Below are 22591 nucleotides of genomic sequence, written 5' to 3' on the forward strand. Positions count from 1 at the left end.
CAATTGCAAAAAAGAAAATAAACCAACACGATACCTGGTCAACTGACTTATCTACAGTTGTTAAACTCCTCCATAATTTTCTAAAATTATCCTTCACTCAAGGTTAAAAATTGTTTCACATTATCAAAAGTAATTAAGTAAGGGGATAAAAAAAAAAGGAGGGAAATAATCTTGGAAGTTGCTTATTCGATATAGAAATTTTTTTAGCAAGAGTCGTTAGAAGAAGCCCTAAAGCAGTGGATTTGAAATTTTTCCCCAACACCCCAGAAAACGAAATCAAATCAAATTAGGGATTCATAGAAAAAGGAGAGGGACGGTTTTCGAGGCAAATCTATAAATCGCTCACAAACAACTCAGCTTCCTACTGTTTTCACACTCACCGCGGCAATGGATCGGCAGCCTCACGACTACTCCCCCATGGCCTACGCCCAACAGCGCCAGGCAGCCACCAGCCTTCAACAGCAGCAGCAGCAACAACAACCGCCCCAACAGCAGCAATTCGGGTACCCGCCCCAAACCCAACAGTTCCACGGTGGCCCGCCGCAGTTCGTGGGTCCCCACCCCACCCTCCAGCAACAATTCCCTTATCATCCCCACGGGCCGCCGCAAGTCCTTCCCCATGCGCCGCCGCACCCCCATCACCTACCTCCTCCGTCCTTCGCTCCCCACCTTCCCCCTCCGTTAGTCCCCTCACCCTTCCACGCCGGGCCCATCCACGACTCTCCCCAGCCTCCGCCGGCGGCTCCTCCTTCTGACCCGGAGCTCCACAAACGGATTGACAAGCTCGTCGAGTACTCCACCAAGAACGGCCCGGAGTTCGAAGCCATGATCCGGGAGAAGCAGCAGGACAATCCCGATTACGCCTTCTTGTTCGGCGGCGAAGGCCACGGCTATTACCGATACAAGCTCTGGCTATCAACCCGGGCTCCGGGCGGGTCTTTTAACCCGACTGGATTCCCACCCGGGTCGATGCACATGCTGCGCCCGCCCCCAAACCCAATGATGAACGCGCCGCCCTCTGCGGCAATGATGGGAGGGCCTCCGCCGCCCTATTTCTACGAGCAGCAGCGGCATGGGCAGCCATTCGGGGTTTATGGGCGGGCGGACTACGACCAGTCACCCTCCAAGCCCTTCAAGGGGCTCTCGGGACCGCTTCCCTCTGAGGTTGCAATGGAGCTCAATAATGTGCTTATGACGTTGAATGGGACCAAAGAGTCGATTAAAGGAGCAAAATTTTGGTTTATGCAGCGGTCGATATTCGCGCCGGCATTGGCTGAGGCTCTTCGGGAGAGGCTGTTTGGCTTGGATGATTCTGAGAGGCAGCTTCATGTGATATACCTTACAAATGATATTTTGTTTGAAAGGTAATTCTAATGGCGCATTAATCATTCGTGGTAATTGCAGAATTCTTGTTTGTTTTTGCTCGCTTAACTGTAAGTTATTGCTTTATTGCTTTTGCTTGGTATGTTTTTGGTTAGAGTAATGCAACTCTGAAAAGATAAAGTTTTGTTTTTTGAGCTGCGCCGGCATGTTTTCTGGAAACAGTTGCTTGTGTAATTGTCTTGTTAATTTCTTATGAATATGGATAACTGTCACTCATATTTCCATTAAATCGTTGAAAGCTTCAATCCCATTATTTGTTATAGCTCACACTTCTCAACAACACAGTTAATGGGTTGGTGCTTGGGTGATGTTTGTTTTCCGTTGTGTGAAAAAAACGCCTTTGAACATGTTTGTGCTATTATGTAGGGATAATGTCCTGGTGAGTCTACCAAACCCACAAAAACAACGGAATTTAGAAACTACAACCTGAATTTCTAACTTTATTCAAGATTAATGCTTTAGGAGTATCTTGACCATATCCTTTGGAGCATCCGAGAGGTAACCTATAGTCAACACCACAAAAATGTCAATGATACTCCAAATGGAGTATCCGATACATATTGGAAGGGTTCGTGGGGGTGTAGGTATCCGATACTCACCATTGTCCAATTTTCAAGTATCGGTATAACAGACGGAGTTTGGGGGGCCGGGTGTTTTGACGGGTGCTAGCTGTGGAAAACCACCCAAAAAAAAAAGATACTTTTTTTCACAGGGACGATGGGTGAACCTTTCCGGGTTTGTATATGCCTTTTTCTGTTGCCACAGGTTTGCAGATCAACAGATCATCTATAATTTTGTCATAAATTTTTTTTTAAAGCTCCGTCTTTTACACCTAAAAGGCTCTATTTTTGTTTATGCGCACTATAATCCTTCTAATATCTAGCCTCGAGTCTAGTTTTCTGAGTTAATGGTGATAGTGTCAGCAAAGAAGTTAGAGGTTTCTTTTTTTGTTTACCTTTTTGTTTTCTTTGACACAGATGCTTGATGTAGTGCAAATAATTCTTTGACAGTCCTTTCTTTGCCTTTGAATCTACAGCTCGCATCGGCGGACTGGTGAAGGCCTTGATAATGAATCACATGCACTCAAACCTATCTTAGGTTCCATGCTTGCAAGGATTTATCACAACCCCCAAATCACAGAGGACAGTCAATTGAAGTTGCAGCAAATTTTACAGCTGTGGGCTTCTAAGAACATTTATGATCAGGATACTATTGATGCACTAAGGAGTGAGATGCTTGGTGGACCATCAAGTAATTCTTTTACGGGGCTTCCAAAAGACTTATCCACTGCTTCAGCAGATTCAGTAGCAGGTAGGCAGTAGGCTTCTGTGTTGTGTGTATGTCTAGGGCCTAGGCTACTAAATTTCAGGCGACAGGGCTTAATAAACTGGTGTGGCCTATACGTTAATTATCTTTTTCTTTATCTTGAATGCAGGATTGCCACCACAAACAACAAATCATAACGTATTTCAATGGCAGCCGGATACACAAAGCTCTGTTTCCAGTTCCCATGATCAAGATCACCTTGATAAACATGCAGTTCCTGGCCAAGGCATGCCACTGTCTCTGCCATCCCAGCAATTTCTTCCAAATTCAGTCCCTCCTGTTTCTTTTCCTGGGTCCATGCCCATACCATCTTCCGTTCAACCAGCAAACCAACAACCCACACCCCATATACTGTTAGGACAACCTGCTAGTAGCGGTGAGAAGTTGCCACCATATCCGTTGTTCCCACCTGGTCTTATTCCTCAGATGGTCAGAAAGATGCAGATTGGCAGTGGTGTACCATACTCACCGATGAGCCCTTTGGACATTCCAACCGTTATACCTCCATCTACTGTTCCTCAGTCAGAAATTCTTGAGAGAGTGTCGAAATTCTTCAAGGAGATTGGAGAAGTTAACCCTTCTGAAGGGCCCCTTCATGATTCCGATGGTAGGGATGAGGATGATTATGAAAGAGAGCCTGCGGAGCGCAAGGGTGGAGCTTGCATCCCTCCACCCCCAAACCTGCAGATGGACCCCGAGACGGGGGCTTATGCTGATGGAAGTGTAGATAGAAAGAGTGGCTCGGGAAGGTTGGGATTAGGGGCCACAGCTAATCCAAATGAGGCAAGCCAGTACGACGATGTTTATTCTTCTTACAGGAAACAGAGAAGCACCAACTACCACTCATCCATGAGTGCAAGAGCTTCAGCAAGGTGAAAAACAGATCTGCTGGGAGTTGGAAAATGGCAGCTTCTTCTTCCTTTTTCCATTTTTCGAGTTTTTCTTTTCTTTTCGATGATGTATTCTGAGTGTCAGATTTTGGTTAATGTTAACGCATGTAAGAAATAGTACTGCAAGCATTTTACCTAACAGATAAATTAAGAGTTCTTCCAAAAAAAAAAAAAAAAAAAAAAACAGATAAATTAATAGTCTTTTAATTCATGGAAAGTTTCCTTTCATCTATCTATTGGACATTTTGGACTTGGATTGGATCCTACGGGACAATTCCAGCTTCTCCCTTCTCTTCCATGAGAGAGGATCCTCGTCGGATCCTCTTTGTGAGGACCGGGATCCTTAAATTACATGTGCGATCAGTTTTTGTCATGTACTGTTTATATTTAATTTTAAATAAAAAAAATTACAATGATTTTTTATTGCACGATATATGATAAATAAATGTGATTTGAAGATTTCTAGAATCTCCACAAAGAAGAATCGAGGATCTCACTCCTCTTCCACCTCCCAAACCCACGCCAGGCGGCTGTCCCCTCCGCATTTATGCATCTTTTACTATGTAATATTTTATTTATCTATCTATTAAAATTATTTTATTTATCAAAACAATCCACTTTTTACTATGTAAAAAGATACATAACATGACAAATTTTCAATCACGTAATGGGAAAAATAAGCATGAAATGCTAAATTATAAGTTACAAAATGGGTTTCTCTAATCAAATGCGGAAACGGAGTACAAGTGATATTTTAACACTAGCTCACAATTCACACATCTATTTTTGTCTTTTATCCATTTTTGTTAATTTTTTAATATTAATTTTTTTTCAATTCATTAAATTTAACAGTTAAAAGTTAAAAAAATATATGTAAAAAGTAAAAATAAGTGTAGTATTATCAGAAAAGTATTCTATCCCGACAAAAGATGTTAAAAAGATTTTTATCGAATTCGCAACCGACAATACACAAAGGTAAAATTTCAAAAGGCAGAGCTTCCCAACGCTCCAATCTTTTACCCAATCACGTTTTGGTATGCCTTTCGCCCCCATCCATGGCACGTTGGAGGTTCGACTCACATTTCCCATTTCTCACTTTCCCAATTTTCCCATTCCCTTTGCTTCATTTCCGTTACTCTCTCTCCTTCCCCTCCAATTTTTTTTACTCTCTCCCTCTCTACACACTCCTCACTCCACTTCCTGGACTTCCTTTCTCTCTCCTTGATCCAAAAACCCAACTCAAATCCAGGTTTCATTCGATCCTATTTACTCTTGAATTGGATCGGTTTCGTGTTCTTCTATCCTGGGTCCAATCCAATCCCATCCCCTGTTTTTTTTTTTCTTTCCAATTTTCCAGATTTGGGTTTTTTTTATTCGATTTGCAGGTTTTTGGCCAAACAAGAAAAAAAACCCAAGTGTTTTCTTTCATCAGATTTGTCATGTAATTTTGGGACTTAGCTGCCACTGAGCTCATTTGACACTGATCCGAAAACAGAGGATTTGTGTTTTGAAGCTTAGATTTGGCCATGGAGAAATGTATTGAGACAGAAGCTAGCTCGTTTTTGAGGTTGTCTTTCTATCTGTCCTACTTTGTTTTCTATTGGGTTTATGTCACTTTTAGAAAGATTTTGGCTTGATGATTACAAATGTAAGCAAAGGACATGTTTTATATGTTAATGTGCATACATGTTTGCGAATTTTCGATACCTTGAATCGAAAAATTGTCGATTGATTTCCTCAGTCTTGTTGTGTTTGAAATTTGAATGCAGTTTGTCCGCGGCCTTGTCGTATGGGGCTGCTTCCATGGCGATGGTTTTCATCAATAAAGCGGTTATTATGGAGTACTCACACTCCATGACCCTTCTCACAATGCAGGTATTACTTTAAGAGTACGAATGTCGGTCTTTTCTTCCTTGATTGTGCACAAGGACCCGTCTTTCGATTCCTTATTGTCCTTGTAATTTGCATGTGTTTTCTGCTTGGTTGTGCATAATGAGCCTTCTTTCGTTTGTTTATTGTCTTAGCAATTGGCAACTGCTTTGCTTATATATGTTGGTCGAAGATTTGGATACACGAGATCAAGAGGATTAGAAATGTCCACTGCGAAAAAGCTTCTCCCTGTGTCGCTTTTCTATAATGCTAATGTGGCGTTTGCGTTGGCCAGTTTGAAGGGAGTTAATATTCCCATGTATATTGCAATCAAAAGACTCACACCGCTTGCTGTGCTTGTAGCTGGATTCTTCTCAGGGAAGGGGAGACCCTCAATACAGGTTATTACACTTAACGATAGGATTAGTTATTCTTCTTTTTTCTTTAGTATTAGTGTAAGTGAAAACGAAACTTGTTCTGTAACGAGAGCAAAGTACTTTTAGTCTTCGAAACATATGATGTGAAAATTTCGGAAGAAACATGCACGATTTGACTAACACTGTAAGCGTAAAATGGAAGCTGGATTTACATTATTCTTTGCTATGCTTTCTATTGGTTCGGGCTTAGTGGTCTGGAATTCATAAGCTAAGATATTTTGGATGATTCAAATTATTATGGACTTGTCATTTTGTCGGTGCTTGAGATGTCTCCATGATGACAGCTTTGACCTGCTTGATGATAACTAAGATTACAAATCTATATTTGGCATCCATATTAGGAACAATATATCTTGTGACATAGCGATAGCTTCCTTATTAAGTTGACTTTATTAAGTGAAGATAAAGGATGCTTGATTTCAAATAATCACCCGTCATAGTTTTTGTTAAAAATGCAAAGTTATTCAGAGAAGATGAGAAATATAGTGTGAAAGTCCTGACAAAAAGCATTTTCATTACCACTAAATTTGATGATACCGTGATTTAGGTTCAGCAATACTCAGTTCTCTTTCACGCATCAGGTGTGTCTTTCAGTAATATTGACTGCAGTTGGGGTTCTGATAGCTGCACTTGGAGATTTTTCGTTTGACCTTTTTGGATATAGCATGGCCCTCACTTCTGTCTTTTTCCAGGTAAGATGATGATGTTTTTGTTCATCCACGGTTCTGTGTTATACTTGTTTCGAATGGTATGTTATAGTAATTAAGCTCATACAAGAACTTCATTTTTTATTCAGACCATGTACCTTGTGTTGGTGGAGAAATCTGGTGCTGAAGATGGGCTATCATCAGTTGAGATCATGTACTATAACAGCTTTCTGTCTCTTCCGTTTTTGATGCTTCTCATTGTAGCTACCGGAGAATTTCCAAATTCGTTATCATTACTAGTTGCAAAGGTCAGAACCTTAACCTTTTCTTTATTTATGAATTCATTCCTCTTTATTTATTTGGGACTATTTGTAGATCCTTGGCTGCTTAAATTGTTCGGGAAATGGATTACTGTCTTTGACATCTAGTACAAGGCATTTCTTATCCAAATTTTTGATAAAAGAAGATAACTAGTAAATAGCATAAAATCAAGTCCGATAATGGCTTTCAACTTATAAATTCCAGTTGGACAAAGCAATGCGTTGCTGCCCGCCCATTTAGTTAGTAACCATGCAAAAAATTTCTTGGGGGACCTGGGGCTTATTGCTGTGGCACTGAGTTGCTGTTCTTCTTTCCTACAACTTTCATACATTATATGAGTCTATGACTGACATGTAATTTTCTTTATTTGCAGAGTAATTCCTTGTACTTTTTGGTGATCCTCATTCTTTCATTTATCATGGGCATTGTTCTCAACTTCACCATGTTCTTATGTACGATAGTCAACTCCGCTCTAACAACAACCATCGTTGGAGTCCTAAAAGGGGTTGGGTCGACGGTATGCCTGAACTACCTCTTCTTTTTCATAGATTAAATGACGATTTGTGGAAATTATGTTTTATTTCAATACAAATATTTGTATGAAAATTTGTCTATACGTGTTTCTCAGACCCTCGGTTTTGTACTACTGGGTGGCGTGCAAGTACATGTTTTGAATGTGACTGGACTGGTTATCAACACAGCCGGCGGAGTTTGGTACTCGTTTGCCAAATATCAACAGAGGAAGAGCAAGCCCGCAAAGCGGATTGCAGATGTGGAGGCTCATCGAAAATAAAACTAGGAGTGCAGCTCGGGTGGGGGAAGGAGGGGGGATTCGGTTTTAATCACGAAATTGCCATTTTTTTATGTAAATTTTGGCTAATGGTGTGGGTTTGCGGGTTTGGACCCGACATGGGGATGTAGTGTGGATTTGTGGAGTTTGTTTGGTTTACAGCAATTTTAAATATTTGGCCTTTGGCTGCCGCTCCCAACATTCCATATGGTTTCTTATGCTTTGATTTTGGTTTTTCTTGAGTAGAGATAACTATATTTGGAAATTGGAAGGAGGACCGGGTTTAACCATATTTGGAACACCAGATGGTATTTTGCTTGTTAGAACGTAAGTAATTTGTTAATACTACGTGACCACGCAACGACACGTGAAAGACAGGTAGAGGAACAAGAATTTACAAAGGATTCATGGTGAAAGATAGGTTTCTTCAACAGTTTGGACTATTGGCTGAGAGTTTTGATGTGAGCTAGTCATCTTCTGGCTCCATTGAGAAGTCTGGCTCTTCAGGTTTTAGCAACTTCGGCAGCTGAACATCCTTGGTTTTTTGAGCTCCTCTCCTAGTGTTTGCAGCAAACCTTGAAGCCAAAATTGTGACACCAAGATTCTGTCTCACTTGGAAAGTATTCGAAGTTTCTTTACCACTAGAAAACTCTTCCTTTTCTTCTTCTGTATCATCAGCCTCTTCGTCGTGTTTGTCGTAATTGTACGAGAATGACTCTGACATGCTAAGGTTCTTCGCCAACATTCTCTTCCTGAACCGCCGCCACGCTACCTGAATGAAGCATGCAGCCCAGGTCCTCCAATGGTAGGAGTAGAAACGAAACGTGTGCTGTAACTTCTTGCTGTGGAGGCGCCTAAACTGATTCGCGACGAATTTGAGGTCCTCTGCCCTCAGCGCAAAGGCTTCTACTTCGTCGAGGGATTTAACAGTTCTTGTGGAAGAAGGCAAGTTGAGGGTTGATTTGGGAAGCAATGCCCAAGCAAGCAACTCTTCTCCACAAAAATCGCCGGGCCTCAAAGTGATTGAGTTGAAGAAACCTGTCCTGCCTCCATTTGTTGTGGAGCTCTCTAGTTTCCCTCGGATAACGAAAAGCATCTCTGTGACAGGGTCGCCTTCGCGAACAATGTACGTGGCCTGAGTACTTAATGAGGATACCAAACGCTCGCATATGGCGTCAAGTAGTTGTCCGTCCATCTGTGCGAAAAATGGGACCTGAAGATGACACAATTGAAGCGAAAATCGTTACTCATTAGTATTTGCTTTACTATGATCAATCAGTATCAACATTCCTGTCCCATGATCAGAGAAGGCACTTACGCGTCGAACAAGATCTAAACACAAGTGGCGTTGGATATCTCGACGAAGATCAGTAGGCAAGGCATGTAAGATTGATTCTTCATCAACCCCTCGAGTGGCAACCCACTTGTACTGCACGAATCGCCTAACGCGCTCTTGCAGATCTTGGGGGAGTTGACGGTGTCTCATCCACTCCTCTGTGTCTCGCCGCTTGAGCCTCCACTCCTCAAGTCTCAACGTGATTGATTGCAAATAGGTCTGCATTATATCGAAAACATATCTTTTACAAAACTAAAAAATTATTAATTGTTTTAAACTGCAGAAAAGTGAACAGATTTCATCATCCGCACCTGCATATTTCCGATTAAGTGAGCAAACAGAACCAAACCCAAGATTGCAATTAGTATTGCAAATGACGTTTCCCCGATAAATGTGCTTGTACTCAAATTCTGACCATAGGAGCTGAGATATATTAAAACAGATTATATCAGAATCTGAAAATGTTGATCAAATTTCAGATTATATCAGAACCATGTACTGATGATCATACCTCAAGTTCTGCAAACCCCACCAAAGACAGTAGAAGTACTTCTCAAGAAACCCCGTGGAGACGACATTTTTCGTCAGTGCATTTGCAAATATGCCATAGTTGAAACTGGTGCTGGTTTCCGGATTGCAGTTACTAAACACTTGAGTACTGTTCAACCACGTCCGGCGGTTATCATTGTTCAAATTACCACAATCCAAGTAGCTGAGAAAACACTTCATGGGGCTAAATTCCCTTCGGCATTCAGACTTCCAGCACGTTGCATACCGTTCAATGGACAACAAGTACCACGATGCCCCTAAGATCTACAACGACAGACATTGTTCTAGCGTTCGTTACTGTGAGTTCTGAAGGACAATCTGAACTAAACTGATAAATTGCATGTAAACAAAAGAAGCTGCATTACATACATGACTGGCTAACATGTAGAGTGCGAGATTATACGCAGCCCCCGCCCAGGCGGTCTTTGTGACTACACCAGTGGCTTTGATGATCTGAGAGCTTAATGGGAAAATAAGATAGAGTCTAGGAATATACTGAAGAAGTACAATCAGTACAAGGGCATTATTGGTAGCATGTGAGCTTCTAACTGCAGGTATAATAAACCATATCACAATCTGCAAGAAAAGAATATAAGAAATAGCATTGTTATTTCCAGAACTGTTGCAGGAACTAATAAAATCGAAGGAATCGGATTAAAAACAGAGAAAAAAGTATACGATGAACAAATCATGAGGCGCGGTGTTGTCTAAAATTACCATACAGAACGAAAAATCTCGAGGAGATCATAGAAAGTTGAAAAAAGAAAGAGCATATATCAATGTAAAAATATAATTATGGTGATGATTATTGCACCTGAGGGAGAGGCAGTGTAGCTATGAGATCTATGAAGAAATCCGTTCTCAAATACCTTCGAGCAATCTTCTTTGGATCCATAACAAGTTCCCCCCTCCCGAAAACTCTCGAACTCGGGGATACATAAGCTGTCCTTAACTTAATGAACATGTGCAACAGATAGAACATGTCCGCGAGAGTGCGAAAAAACGTCACAACAATTCCTAAATTCAAATCAGTTGTCATACAAGATGAACTACCGTCATTTTGCACCGAAGGGAGGTAGAAAAAAAGCGGATCAACGAACAATGCTACCAAGCAAGAAAAGAGAAAAACCCTGTTCCATTGCAGGAAAATGTCACTTCCCGGATCAAGAATTTGCTTCTTACGTGGCTCCTGGTTCTCTGAGAAAACCTTAAAACTCCCAAATCTCGGAGTTTTATTAGTTCGAACTCCGGTAGTAGTACTAGTACCACCATCAGGAATTAACAAGGGTGCTGCTGTTGATATTTTGTATGCAGATAGTGGCTCTTCTGAGTGTTTTTGGATGTCACTTTTTTCCCAGGAAAACTGAACATCTTTCTTATCATGATCATAAAACCTGGAATTATGAAATTAAACACAATAATTAAGAAAAATTTAAAAAATAACAATAGAGAGTAAATTGTGAAATATGAAATTGGTTTTGTAAAATGGAGACAATACCTTAATACCTTGTCTTTCTTCAACTCCATGCTTGTAAGTTTGATAACATCAATATGCATCACATGCAACTAAAGGATCCAAAATGTGAAATGAAGAACAACAAGCGAGAAAAGTAAAAGTTCAACGACAGCATATTTTATGGGAAACATTTCCAAAATCCAAACAAATATATATGTCTATAAATATATATTAAACGAGCGTTATTCTTCACTAATTATATATAATTACAAAGAAGAGATTCGAACTTCGGTGAAAAGAAAGCGCATTGCACTAGTCAACATGGCTAAGCGTTTGCAAATCTAAATGAATATAAAGTGAAAAGTTAAGAGAGAGAGAGAGATGAAGCTTGATCCAAGGCTGAAACTTCGGGACGAAAAGATGTGCAGAAATCTGGGGGAGGGAGAGAACGTGAAGGACATGGATGTTTCGATTAAAGAAGTTGAGTGTTGCGATTAAAGACAAGAGAGAAATATGTATTAAATTCTACGTTAGTAGATAGAAACTGCTAGCCATGATTTTTCTTCACACATTTTGGTTGACTTTTTCTTCCACCAATTGAAATTGGTTGAGGAGGGAAGGGATGCACGATCCAGTTGTGTCAAATTATTGATTAAATACTAATAAGGTCTTTTGATAATTTAACCAGATCTGAAATGCAATCCTAGCTCCACTCGAATCAAGAAATTATGAGGGTAAAGTTGCTATCAACTACACAACTTTATACAATTTCCAAGTTAAAAGTCTGAGGGTCTTACGAAGCGGTTTTTTACATTGTTATGGTGGTATATTACACTTTAATTTAACGTTACTATTTCAAGCACTAACATTACTAAGTATCAATGTAACCATTTTCTACAAAGCGTTTCCACTAAAAGCAAACGCATAAACAAAAAAGAAGACTATAAGCATTGACGGAGTTGGATTGTGACTGAAAAAAAGATGTTGGTGGAGTTGTCACAATTAAAGGCGTCATGTCTGGTCGTCTATTACGTTCAAGAATGAAGGTGTAATTGGTGGAGATGGATTGTCTGCCCTCCCTATCTCATGCCCTTCTCATCCCCTCTTATTTATGTGGTCACGATTAAGCCACATCAACATTTTATATTCTTATTGTTTTTTGTCTTATTATTTCTATAAAAAATTAATATAAAATGTTAACGTGATTTAACTGTCATAAAAAATAGAAAAATATGGGAATGGCATGGGATAGGAGGGCAGATAATTCATCTCCGTAATTGGTGCCCCAAAATGGCTATCGTACATTTCCACATTGAAAGCATATTGAAATTTGATTGAATAAAGACAGGTGGACGGATGGGATTGTTGATAGGCTAGACAGTAGACCAATAAACATGTCACACGTGTGTGCAGTAACAACGCAGCGTTGCGATGCTTCTAATGTTTTGGTATGAACAACAGAGCTGGATTGTCTGCTCTCCCATCACATACCATTTCCATCTTCTCTTATTTTTTTGGTCACGGTTAAGCCATGTTAACATTTAAAAAAAAAATTAATATAAAATATTGACGTGACTTAATCGTAACCACAAAAATAAAAGAAGATGGGAAGAGAATGAGATGGGGGACGGCAGACAATCTAGGTCCATCTCCATATATCATTAATTAATTCACCTTACAACTCAATTCCGTAGGTCATTATCTGTTTGGAGAGTGGACGCCCACCAAAATATAAAAGGAATTTACATTTTGAAATTTAAATTATTATTTTTAATTTAAACGATAGTTAGGAAGATGAAAATTAAACTTAAAATTTCGAGTGCGCAAATAAATGTTCTAAATTATTTGAGTTATAAGTTTATTCTCATGCAAGTGGCCTCTTACTATAGTGGTGGAAATGTGTTATGCCCTTATACGAAGAATTCGAATTCCGTCAATGACTAATCTAACATCTAACTTACTAATGATGTCGCTCAACTCACAAAAAAAAAAAAAAAAAGGGTTTCTTGTCATCCCCAAGTTTATATTAGATTTTGAATGTGACTACCATCTTGCATGAGGAGGAATTCTTCTTCGATCTTGACATTCGGTTGCGTGCATTAGACGAGAAAACAAAAAACTCGAACACGCCATCACTTTGGGACTCATACGTAAAAATATGGTGTCATTTGGATTGGATTATATTGGAGATTCAAGGTCTATTTAACATATAGATAAACGATTTTTCGTTTTACGGATTCGAGATGAAAAAAAAAAACTTATCCTTTCTAGTTAATTGAAACACAATTTGCTTTTATTTCACATTAAATTGAATATAGTGAGAAGTACATTCCAACCAAATACTAAACACCAAACACAGCTGCAGGCTTTGCATTGAAGACCATACTCGAATATATTATCACGCTCTTTCACCAACCGATTATATTTATCGTGCTCTTTTACCAACTGAGCTGCAAGCCTTTTAAGATGCAATAAACCACATCCTTTTTTCTTTTTTGTAAAATCAAATTTATTAGAAAAAAAATTCTATCAAAATTTATCTCTCAAACTGCGGGCAATTCAACGGTGAAGATTTACAGGATTGGCTTGAAGTTTTATAATTGCAATGGTGCGACACGCATAGGGAGATTACCAAATATTTCGACACCTTTTCATCTTTTTAAACTGGTAAAACTAGAATACATCAAGAAGTTTGTCACGTCACATCCCAGTATCAACTCCATCTTAACATGATATTGTCCGCTTTGAGCCCCGACCACGCCCTTACAATTTTGTTTCTGCAAATTTACACGAAAACTTCCTAGTGGGTCACTCATCATGGGTATGCTCTCGCACAAACTCGCTTAATTTCTGAGTTCCGATGGAATCCGAAACCAATGAGTTCCCAAAATGCCTCATGCTACATGAAGGTGGGCATGTACATACAAAGCACATCACCCTCTCTACGTTGGTCAATGTGAGATGTTACATGTCATGCGTGTATATATTAGCTATAAAATCATCCAACAACAAAACAAGGGGTTAGGGTTTCGGTGTGGTCGAGATTTCACTTGGAACCAAATTTGTTTCTGTATTTTTGTATCCAATTGAAGATCAAAGGCAAGAATATAGGTGTTGGGTCTGAGAAACGATTGTCACTACCAAATCTCTAAAAAGCGGCACCATGTATGCATACGCAACGACTCATTTATATATAAAGTTCAAGAAGCAGCAAAATCCAAACAACTCTTTCGTTTATGAACAACCCAACTTCTGTAGAACAGAAACATTCGAAGCGTAACCCACTGCTCAATTAAACAAATGCCACTATAGTAGTTTGAGGGAGGCGCATTGCTACCGACGAAGTTCAAGGAAAATAGAAGCTCTGCAGATAGCAGGCTGGGATCCACAACTATTCAAAAATTGAAGATCCCAGTAGCAGGGCAGTGAAGAAATCCCCGGGAGAGTGCAGAAACACAAAATTGAAGCTCTAGCCGGCTGGGACCGACAACCATTCAAAATTGAAGATCCCAGAGCAGGGCAGTAGTGAAGCACAAAAATCCCAGGGGCCAAGGGAGTGCAGAAGAACAAAACCAATGAAGCAGAAGAAGCAGACGACACCTCAACACAAAAAGCAAAGAAAAAAGCATAGAGTTTTAGCAGCATTCCCAGAAACACTCTTAAACAAAGTTATAATGTTTACGACTTTACCTTTAAGATCCTTATCCCTACGCCTATTTTGCAAAGATAAATAAAACCAGCTAGAGTTAAGAAAGGAAGGAACTTAACCAAATCAGAGAGACAGTAGAGGCTGAGGGCGTCCCCCAATTTAAACATAGTTGTGCTGATGTCCAAGCACACTAAACAACACTTAATCCCAGTATATCTTCTAAAACAACGCCAGGTAGCCATGTATGCACTCCTTAACTCCTGCTTCGGCGGCGATCCTTCAGACCATTGCTGCAAATATTCAGTACCCAGATGTCAAGAGGACAAATCAGCAATGCCAACCTTACTACTGACAAGCTCTACCATCCAAGTCTTGGAACAGTAAATAATGTAGGCATGCATAGGACATATACCATCATGGCATGAATCAAATGGAAAGTCATCCTTCCAACACAACCAGTTTCATGCTGTAGAACTAGGGTTTGATCATTTTGCTAAAAAAAAAAAAATTAAGGAACCTCACCCATTGGCATAAGGCAACTCCTCCCGCCCACGGTACGGTGGGGACCTGCTGCGGCTGTTCCCACGTGGTGTCAAACTGCGACGTCTTGGGGATCTCCCACGAGGACTGTAGCTCCTGCTTAACAGTAGAGAGATGTCAAAAGGTATTAGATATGAGAAATCATCTCCAACCTAGATTAACAGCTAGTATAAGATATGTTTGTGAACTTGCATCCAGAAAGCAAGCTTTCAATACCAAATACACCAGAACACAAAACTTGGTTGATAACAACCTACCTAACTACAGAGAGAAATAAAATGAATTTTAGGTAACGAATATCTGGCAAAATGACATCACCTGCGACCATAACTGGGACTTCTGCGATAGCGAGGAGGGGTGCGGCTACGACGCCTTCCACCACCACCACCACCACCACCACCACGTAGACGGCATTCACGAGCAAAATGCCCAGGCTCACCACACTCATAGCACTTCAAATCAGAACCGCCAGAGCGGCCACGACCACCTCCACCACGACCACCACCACCACCTCTAGAGTTGTGTGAAAGCTCAACTCTCCAGTTATTCTTACCTGCTCCAAAAAATAAATCAATACATTTTACAGCTCCCAAAATTTAAAACACCGGAAAACAAAGAGAGAGAAATAGCATATAAACTACCCGATGAGAAGGCTGCTCTAAATGAGTTAAAATAAAACTATCTTATGAATCGTTGACAAAGAGGGCATGAGACCTTCTCCTTCCAGTAGGAAGGGACAGCTTGCCAACATATTTTTCACTAATTACTAGTTCAACAAATTCTAGCCTGGGAAAAGGCTTTGTTGTTGTTGTACTAGTTCAACAAATTCAGAACCAAAGACCTACCAATGAATACATAAGTAAAAGGATTAACAGAAAATACAAAGAGAAAGAAACAGCTTATCATAAAAAGCAAGACCACAAGTCACACTTCTAGATGAGGAAAACATAATGCTCCCAACTCAAGCAACGGTGTCAATATTGTTCTACTAAATTACACAATTATATGATGTGGATTAGTTTGATGGAGAAATCTCACATTGCAAAAACTTCGGAAATTCAAACTAAGGTGACCCACATTATATAAATAAAAAACCTTGACCTAGTTGAACAGGCATAATTCATGAAAAACCAAATGTTCCATAAGGAAGATTTTAATATGCATCTCGAAAGAGAAACCCATCATTCATTGTTGAGCTCAATTATGCTTCTTCACAAACAAAAAGTTGCTCATGAACTTATGCTTCTCCATTACGGCGGATTCAAATGATATAAACTAGCTACGAAAACCCAATATAAGCAACCAACAGCCCAATCATAAACATACCATCTAATCCACGGATTGCATCCTCAGCGTCTCTGATATCATCAAAGTCAACAAAAGCGTAACCCGGTGGTCTCCGAGCAACCCACACGCTGCAAAATCAACAATCATCCTCCATAAAAATAACAAAACTTTTAAGCATTTGCGAGTAAATTAGACGAAAAGGTCAAAAATTTAACAGCAAAGCACCTTCTAATATTTCCAAAAACACGAAACTCGTCTTCGAGATCTGCCTCGGAAACTCGAGGACTCAAGTTTCCGACGTACACACGAGACATTCTTCGATACAAGCTGTGAAATCACAAGCTAAAAAGCATTAGCAAACAACAAATTCTTCAATTTTAATCAGAAATTAACAGCGATTGATACCGAAATTTAGAGATTTGGGGGATTAAGAATCGAACTGAATAGAAAGGATGAAAGGGAAAAGAGTGAGAGAGAGAGATCTGAACCTTGAGCGGTGCCGAGTAGACGGAGAGAAACCCTAGCAGCAGCTCTTTTACTCGGTTCGACTTTTTTGGGGATGGGTCACTGAGGTTTTGGATTTTATATAAGAGGCTAATTGATTAACGACCCCTATAAAGTTTAAAATCTTAAATTGGCCCCTCGAAATTTGGTTTTGCTACATAGCCCCTCAGAAAAATTTGTAGATGCAGTCTCACTCAGCTAAGCGAGCGGGACTGCACCTGTTTCGTGTAATACATTTCTCTTTCCCATTAAGGAGCAAAATCTTCTTTCTTCCTAACGTAACATTATTTCATCGTACAAATGTCATAATTAGGAGAAAAACTTGTGTGGAGCTTCGTTTGCCACTAGACGTTGCTGAGTGGCATACAATCCAATCAAAACTCGCCACATAGCAAATCTTAAATATAATCTTTTATATTTAAAACTCCTATAATCATTTTTCCTACTAATTAATAGACATCATAAAGTTTAATTAGTGGTTCAGTTTTTTTTTTTCCTCTTCTCTCTCACCTTTTGATTTCTTCCCAAACTTTCTCTATCGTCTTCTTTCATACTCTGTGTTTTTTCTTTCTTCGTAAAAATATTGTCACAAGGGTAACAAAATGGAGGCAGATGTTTATGCTTGAATCATAGCACAACGGATGTGGGATTTCAGTTCCTGCTATAAATGTAATAATTTGATTTACTACGAAAACATTTATACTTGAATAACAATATTTGAATCAAGTATTATGACAATAGCTAATTTAAGGAACATAACGAAGACGAGCTATCAATTTCCAAATGTCTCGTTGAAATGCCCTTTGGTCAAAATGACCGATGCTACTAAAAAAAACGATTACATATCCATATTTTACACAAAATACTGTTTCACAACTATTTTGTTTTTTATCATTGTAAAGCAGACATCTAATTTAACTCCAAAATCATGGAAATAGTATTTGGCCTCTTCTTGATGTTGTGGGAGACTGCCTAACTATGGCACTTCTTCATAATTGATTGCTCCAAAAGATACTTGAATTATTACAAAAACTCAGTTACTTAGCAGAGCATTAAAAGGCATTCCAATTTAAACACTCAAATGCATATCTAAGAGGAAAAAAAAAAAAAAAATATATATATATATATATATATATATATATATTAGATTAATCTTATAGTGTATAATAATTAGTAAAAAAAAATAGTTATGGGAGTTTTAAATATATAAAAATATATAAGATTGGAAGATTGGCCATGTGGCGAGTTTTGAGTTGGTTGTAGTGCCATTCAGTAAAGCCCGCACAAGTTTTTCTTCATAATTAGAATGGTTCATTTTTTTATTATCATTTAAAAGTCATCTCTAGAAAATTCATTCAATTTGGAGACTATTTAGTCATCCATCTAAATAAAAGGAATTAACGTTTTATTACAAGGATATTACTTGTTATCATAACTGCCAATTTGGTCGACACGTATAGATTGGTAATAACCAGTCTTTAAATCGAATTAGCTTTTTTTATAAATTTCTTTAAAAAGTGATAAAATGAATAGTTTGAAATTCGATAAATGAAATAATTCCACATCAGAGAAGGACTCTTTAGAGTTCGTTTGGACGTGCTTTTAAAATGACTGAAAGCGCTTTTGTTGAAAATGTTTTTGGAACTAATTCTTAGTAAAAATGCAAGTATATTCTGGAAAATCGCTTAAAGTGCTTATTGAAAGAAGCACATAACTGGTGCTCCTTGCAGAAAACACTTTAAGTGCTTTTGGAACCAAAAAACATTTTCTCTAAAAGCGTTTTCAATCATTTTAAAAGCACATCCAAACGAACCCTTAATTAGTAGGAATGATGAGAGTATTATCTAAAAATTATACAGAGTGCAGTACCCAAAAGCGTCTTTGCCAATGTCCACCTCTCACGGATCAACTACGATGGTGCTTTCGATGCGTGTTTGGGGATTAGGGGTGTTAAGGGAACCGGAAGGGGAGTTCTCTGGCAGGCTTGTTGGTTTCGACTCACTCGATCATGTTGGTACACTAGCATGTTTGGAAGGTTTGTGCTTAAAGGAGGACATTACAGATGGATTGTTACTAGTCAAGGCCCTTAAAGAAGGACACTACAGATGGATTGTTACTTGTCAAGGCCCACAGAAGGGAGGACAATCCACTGTAGAGACTCCTTTTTTTTTTCTTTTCTTTTTTTATTATTAAAAGAAAACCACCTAGTGGCTTTGCTACGGCAATCTATCCTTTCAGGGGCTGAAAAAACTCATAAAAGTATTTAAGCCTTTCTCTGACCACTTTCATGCGATTCATCAGCGCTAAGAGTTGAACTCAGGATGTGCCGTGTGGAATACAGACCTGAAATTCATCTTCAACCACTGGATCACCTCATGATGGTTATTGTTGAGACACTCCTTTACTTTCTCCCATCCCTTGCAAAATGTACAAGTACAAAAGTTAAGATTGATAACTTTAGTTAATTACAAGTGATGAATTGTCTGAGCTGATGGTTGGGGGTTTTTATAAACCATTATGTTCCGGCTTTAGACTCTTCTTCTCCTCTTTAGTGTCTATTAATGTAAAATATCATTTATACCAAAAATTACTTCATTGGCAATTCAAATTTCCAATCGAATAACATAAGAGAATTGTTTTAGTATGTTGCACACATGTGTACACATCCATATCCTCTAATGAAGTTTTTCATTTCTCGGAAGGGGTGTACTATCCACACACTCCATTTTACTTCTCACACACCCTTTGATAATTTATGTCTGTTGATCTTCTTCAATTCATCTGATCCAACGGCCGAAAATTAAGAAGATGTGTAAGAAGTAAAATGGGGTGTGTGGATATCACACCCCTTCTCGGAATTGATATTTGGATAAGACAAACTAACCTAATCTATTGAGCATAACATGCACATAGTTGGTCAATAAGCATTTTTAGGGCTTGATTGGACGAACCACCTTCTTGAACCGCACGCCAAGCTACTCTTCCCAAAGCTTGTGCTCTCTCCCTTGCATCCCTTCCCTTCTCTCCTCCCATCAACTCTCTCACTCCTTCACAGACTGCCTGCCTCGAAACCTCAATTCCTGACCCCAAATCATGGCTCTTTGTAATGCCAAGTCCAGCCCCAAGTCCTTCGGCAATAAGTTTAGCATTCAAAGACTGCTCAGCTATCATAGGCCAAGCCAAGATTGGCACTCCAGCAGATATACTTTCAAGCACTGAGTTCCAACCACAGTGACTAAAAAACCCTCCGACTGCTCGGTGTGACAGTATTTGGCGCTGGTCAACCCATTCCCTTATGATCAATCCTTTACCTTCAAAGTTAAGTTTTAAAATTTTAACATTAATGTATTGGATACAAAATTATTGACAAAAATCACAAATATCAAGATCAAGCATGTCAGAATTTTGGTACGTGGACTGAATAAATCAAACAAAAATCAAGAGACATAAATAAAAATAAAGAGGAGTGCGAAAATCATTTCTTCTAAATATACTTTAAAAACTATATCTAAAAAATAGTTACATCCCGGCCCGGGCCTTCACCATATTCCGGGCTTGACTCCACCGTAGCACGATATTGTCCGTTTTGGATCCCGACCACATCTTCACGGTTTTTTTTCTGGGAACTCAGACGAGAACTGCCTAGTGGGTCACCCATCCTGGGAATGACCTCACCCGAACTTGCTTAACTTCGGAGTTCAAATGAAACCAGAAGCCAGTGAGCTCCCAAAAGGCCTCGTGCTAGGTAAATATGAGAATATTCATATAAGGTCTTCAGAATCCACTTCCCTGAGCAATGTGGGATGTAACAAATATTCTATCTAATACCATTACTCTTTAAAAATATATGATTCGATATAATAAGGAGAATACTGAAATTTCATATCATAACAAGGCTTACCTTTCAACCTCTCTTCAAGTCCATTTGGTGGAGACCAAGTGGTTGATCGAACCACCAATAAAAATGGAACCCCAGCCTCCTCCAAACCCAAACCCACTTCATCAAGTTGAGCATCTGACAAGTCTGCTTGCGTGCCGAACGAGACATATAGCACAGAGCCTAGAGTCACTTGGTCATTGAGCCATTGCATTAACTTGCTGGGTTGGTTGTGGCTGATGTGTTTCTCAACACCTTCAACTTTTTCATACAACAGCAAAGGTCCTAAACACCAAGCTCTAGCTCCATTTTCATAGAAAGCTTCAAATGAAGAAACAGTTCCGCTCTCTATCTCCTCAAAGCTGTTCACAATAACCCCCCAACTATTGATGTCAGCTTCTCCCACAGCGTCTATGAATTGAGAAAAAGGGTCCTTCTCATCAGTTGCTTGAATGAGTTGAGCAGGTAAGTCCGAAACACTTAGATCAAAGGGAAGCTTGAGACCTGGCAACTCTATGGGGTCGAAAACCGACTTCCCTTTCGTGTGTGGCATGTGCACGCACACAGCTTTGCATATAGCCATTGATAAGACCCCCATGCCATGAAAAACCAACCTAGGGACCCCAAAGGATCTGCATGAAGAGAGAGTCCAACCCAAAAAGAAGTCAGAGATGACACAAATGGGAAGGGATTTGGATTCCCTCATTCCTTGTAGGACTTGTTCGAAAGGGGTTTGGAGTTTTTTGGTGGCCACGAGGAAAGGGACATAGAAAGCCATGGATGGAAGTTGGGAGGTGTTTTCACAACCTTGAGGAAGGCCATCGATGGTGGGAAATGGGATTTCAATCAAGTCTATATTTTGGTAGTTTGCTAGGTGTTGGGCAACTGATTTTGCATTTGATGGAGTTGTGATGATGGACACCTTGATTTTCCGGTGGGAGAGAGCTTTCGAGAGGTCCAGTAATGGAAGAGTGTGGCCGTAAGCCATGAAAGGGAAGATTACTACATAGGGAGTTGATGGTGCTGATGCCATGGTTTGATCTCTGTTAATTCACTCTTACCAGAGGTTCTTGTATATGTAGCGTACTCTTCTGATACATTTTCACTATGTTTGGATGAGAGAAATAAACTTGGAATTTTAGTAAAGGTCAGAATTTATAAATTAACATGCACCAATTCTCTTGTTTGAATTCATAAACATAGAAATTTAGAATTTCCGTGTGGAAAAAAAACTTAGAATTTGTGACCTCCAATTCCCAAGTTCAAATTCTATGTAAATATATGTCATTTCCCAATTTCTATGATTTAGAGTTTAAAAATAACAAATTCAGTATTCAATTTCATTATTCTTTTAGATTAATCAAACAAGAAAATTTACAAATTCTTGAAAATAAAATATTGTCATTTCAATTTCCGTCATTTTAAAATTCTTTAGTAATCTTAAATTTCTTCATCCAAACATAGTGTTATAGATCTAGTAATATTGTCGTAAGGTGTGTTATGCATATCATATCATTTATTCAATGCAGTTTATGGATTGCCCAAAAATATAATATTGCAGTTTATGGCTTGCCTAACAAATAACAGTACAATATTGTAGTTTATGGCTTTATATGCACATGTATTAATGGTAGCACATGCATACTGACATGGAACTGTATCCTCGTGATATCAAGATATAATTGAAAGGAGATTTAGTTACCAAAACGTTTAGGTCAACATATACTAAT

At 39.1% G+C, this 22591-nt stretch overlaps 5 protein-coding genes across 6 annotated transcripts; 2 read left to right on the forward strand and 3 right to left on the reverse strand.

Annotated features, from left to right (window-relative positions):
- The first annotated feature begins 201 nt into the window (after positions 1–201).
- Positions 202–3746, forward strand: LOC126604290 (uncharacterized). The gene is made up of 3 exons (XM_050271482.1): positions 202–1364; positions 2420–2694; positions 2819–3746. Exons 1-3 carry the CDS (start codon positions 388–390, stop codon positions 3583–3585), a joined length of 2019 nt encoding a protein of 672 aa, XP_050127439.1. The 5' UTR covers positions 202–387; the 3' UTR covers positions 3586–3746.
- A 911-nt stretch (positions 3747–4657) lies between these two features.
- On the forward strand, positions 4658–7864 carry LOC126604292 (UDP-galactose/UDP-glucose transporter 7-like). The gene is made up of 7 exons (XM_050271485.1): positions 4658–5166; positions 5369–5474; positions 5624–5869; positions 6487–6597; positions 6702–6860; positions 7247–7390; positions 7502–7864. The coding sequence occupies exons 1-7, from the start codon at positions 5126–5128 to the stop codon at positions 7664–7666; spliced, it is 972 nt and encodes a 323-aa protein (XP_050127442.1). The 5' UTR covers positions 4658–5125; the 3' UTR covers positions 7667–7864.
- An 81-nt stretch (positions 7865–7945) lies between these two features.
- LOC126604291 (probable cyclic nucleotide-gated ion channel 14) lies at positions 7946–11732 on the reverse strand. The gene is made up of 7 exons (XM_050271483.1): positions 11047–11732; positions 10363–10942; positions 9918–10124; positions 9511–9812; positions 9311–9422; positions 8982–9218; positions 7946–8876 (listed from the first exon to the last, which is right to left on the reverse strand). Exons 1-7 carry the CDS (start codon positions 11103–11105, stop codon positions 8130–8132), a joined length of 2244 nt encoding a protein of 747 aa, XP_050127440.1. The 5' UTR covers positions 11106–11732; the 3' UTR covers positions 7946–8129.
- A 2890-nt stretch (positions 11733–14622) lies between these two features.
- On the reverse strand, positions 14623–17106 carry LOC126604293 (serine/arginine-rich splicing factor RSZ22A-like). The gene is made up of 6 exons (XM_050271486.1): positions 16969–17106; positions 16706–16807; positions 16520–16608; positions 15512–15746; positions 15176–15289; positions 14623–14943 (listed from the first exon to the last, which is right to left on the reverse strand). Exons 2-6 carry the CDS (start codon positions 16792–16794, stop codon positions 14907–14909), a joined length of 564 nt encoding a protein of 187 aa, XP_050127443.1. The 5' UTR covers positions 16795–16807; positions 16969–17106; the 3' UTR covers positions 14623–14906.
- A 2069-nt stretch (positions 17107–19175) lies between these two features.
- On the reverse strand, positions 19176–21925 carry LOC126604294 (UDP-glycosyltransferase 73B4-like). 2 transcript variants are annotated; one of them, XM_050271488.1, is made up of 3 exons: positions 20886–21925; positions 19869–20295; positions 19176–19401 (listed from the first exon to the last, which is right to left on the reverse strand). In XM_050271488.1, exons 1-2 carry the CDS (start codon positions 21892–21894, stop codon positions 19874–19876), a joined length of 1431 nt encoding a protein of 476 aa, XP_050127445.1. In that variant the 5' UTR covers positions 21895–21925; the 3' UTR covers positions 19176–19401; positions 19869–19873. The 2 variants fall into 2 exon arrangements, with proteins under 2 accessions (XP_050127445.1, XP_050127444.1); XM_050271487.1 differs by lacking the exon at positions 19176–19401 and having other exon boundaries at positions 19559–20295.
- Positions 21926–22591: the final 666 nt, after the last annotated feature.

The sequence above is a fragment of the Malus sylvestris genome, chromosome 15 (assembly GCF_916048215.2).
Source record: "Malus sylvestris chromosome 15, drMalSylv7.2, whole genome shotgun sequence".
NCBI classification, from domain to species: Eukaryota; Viridiplantae; Streptophyta; class Magnoliopsida; order Rosales; family Rosaceae; genus Malus; species Malus sylvestris.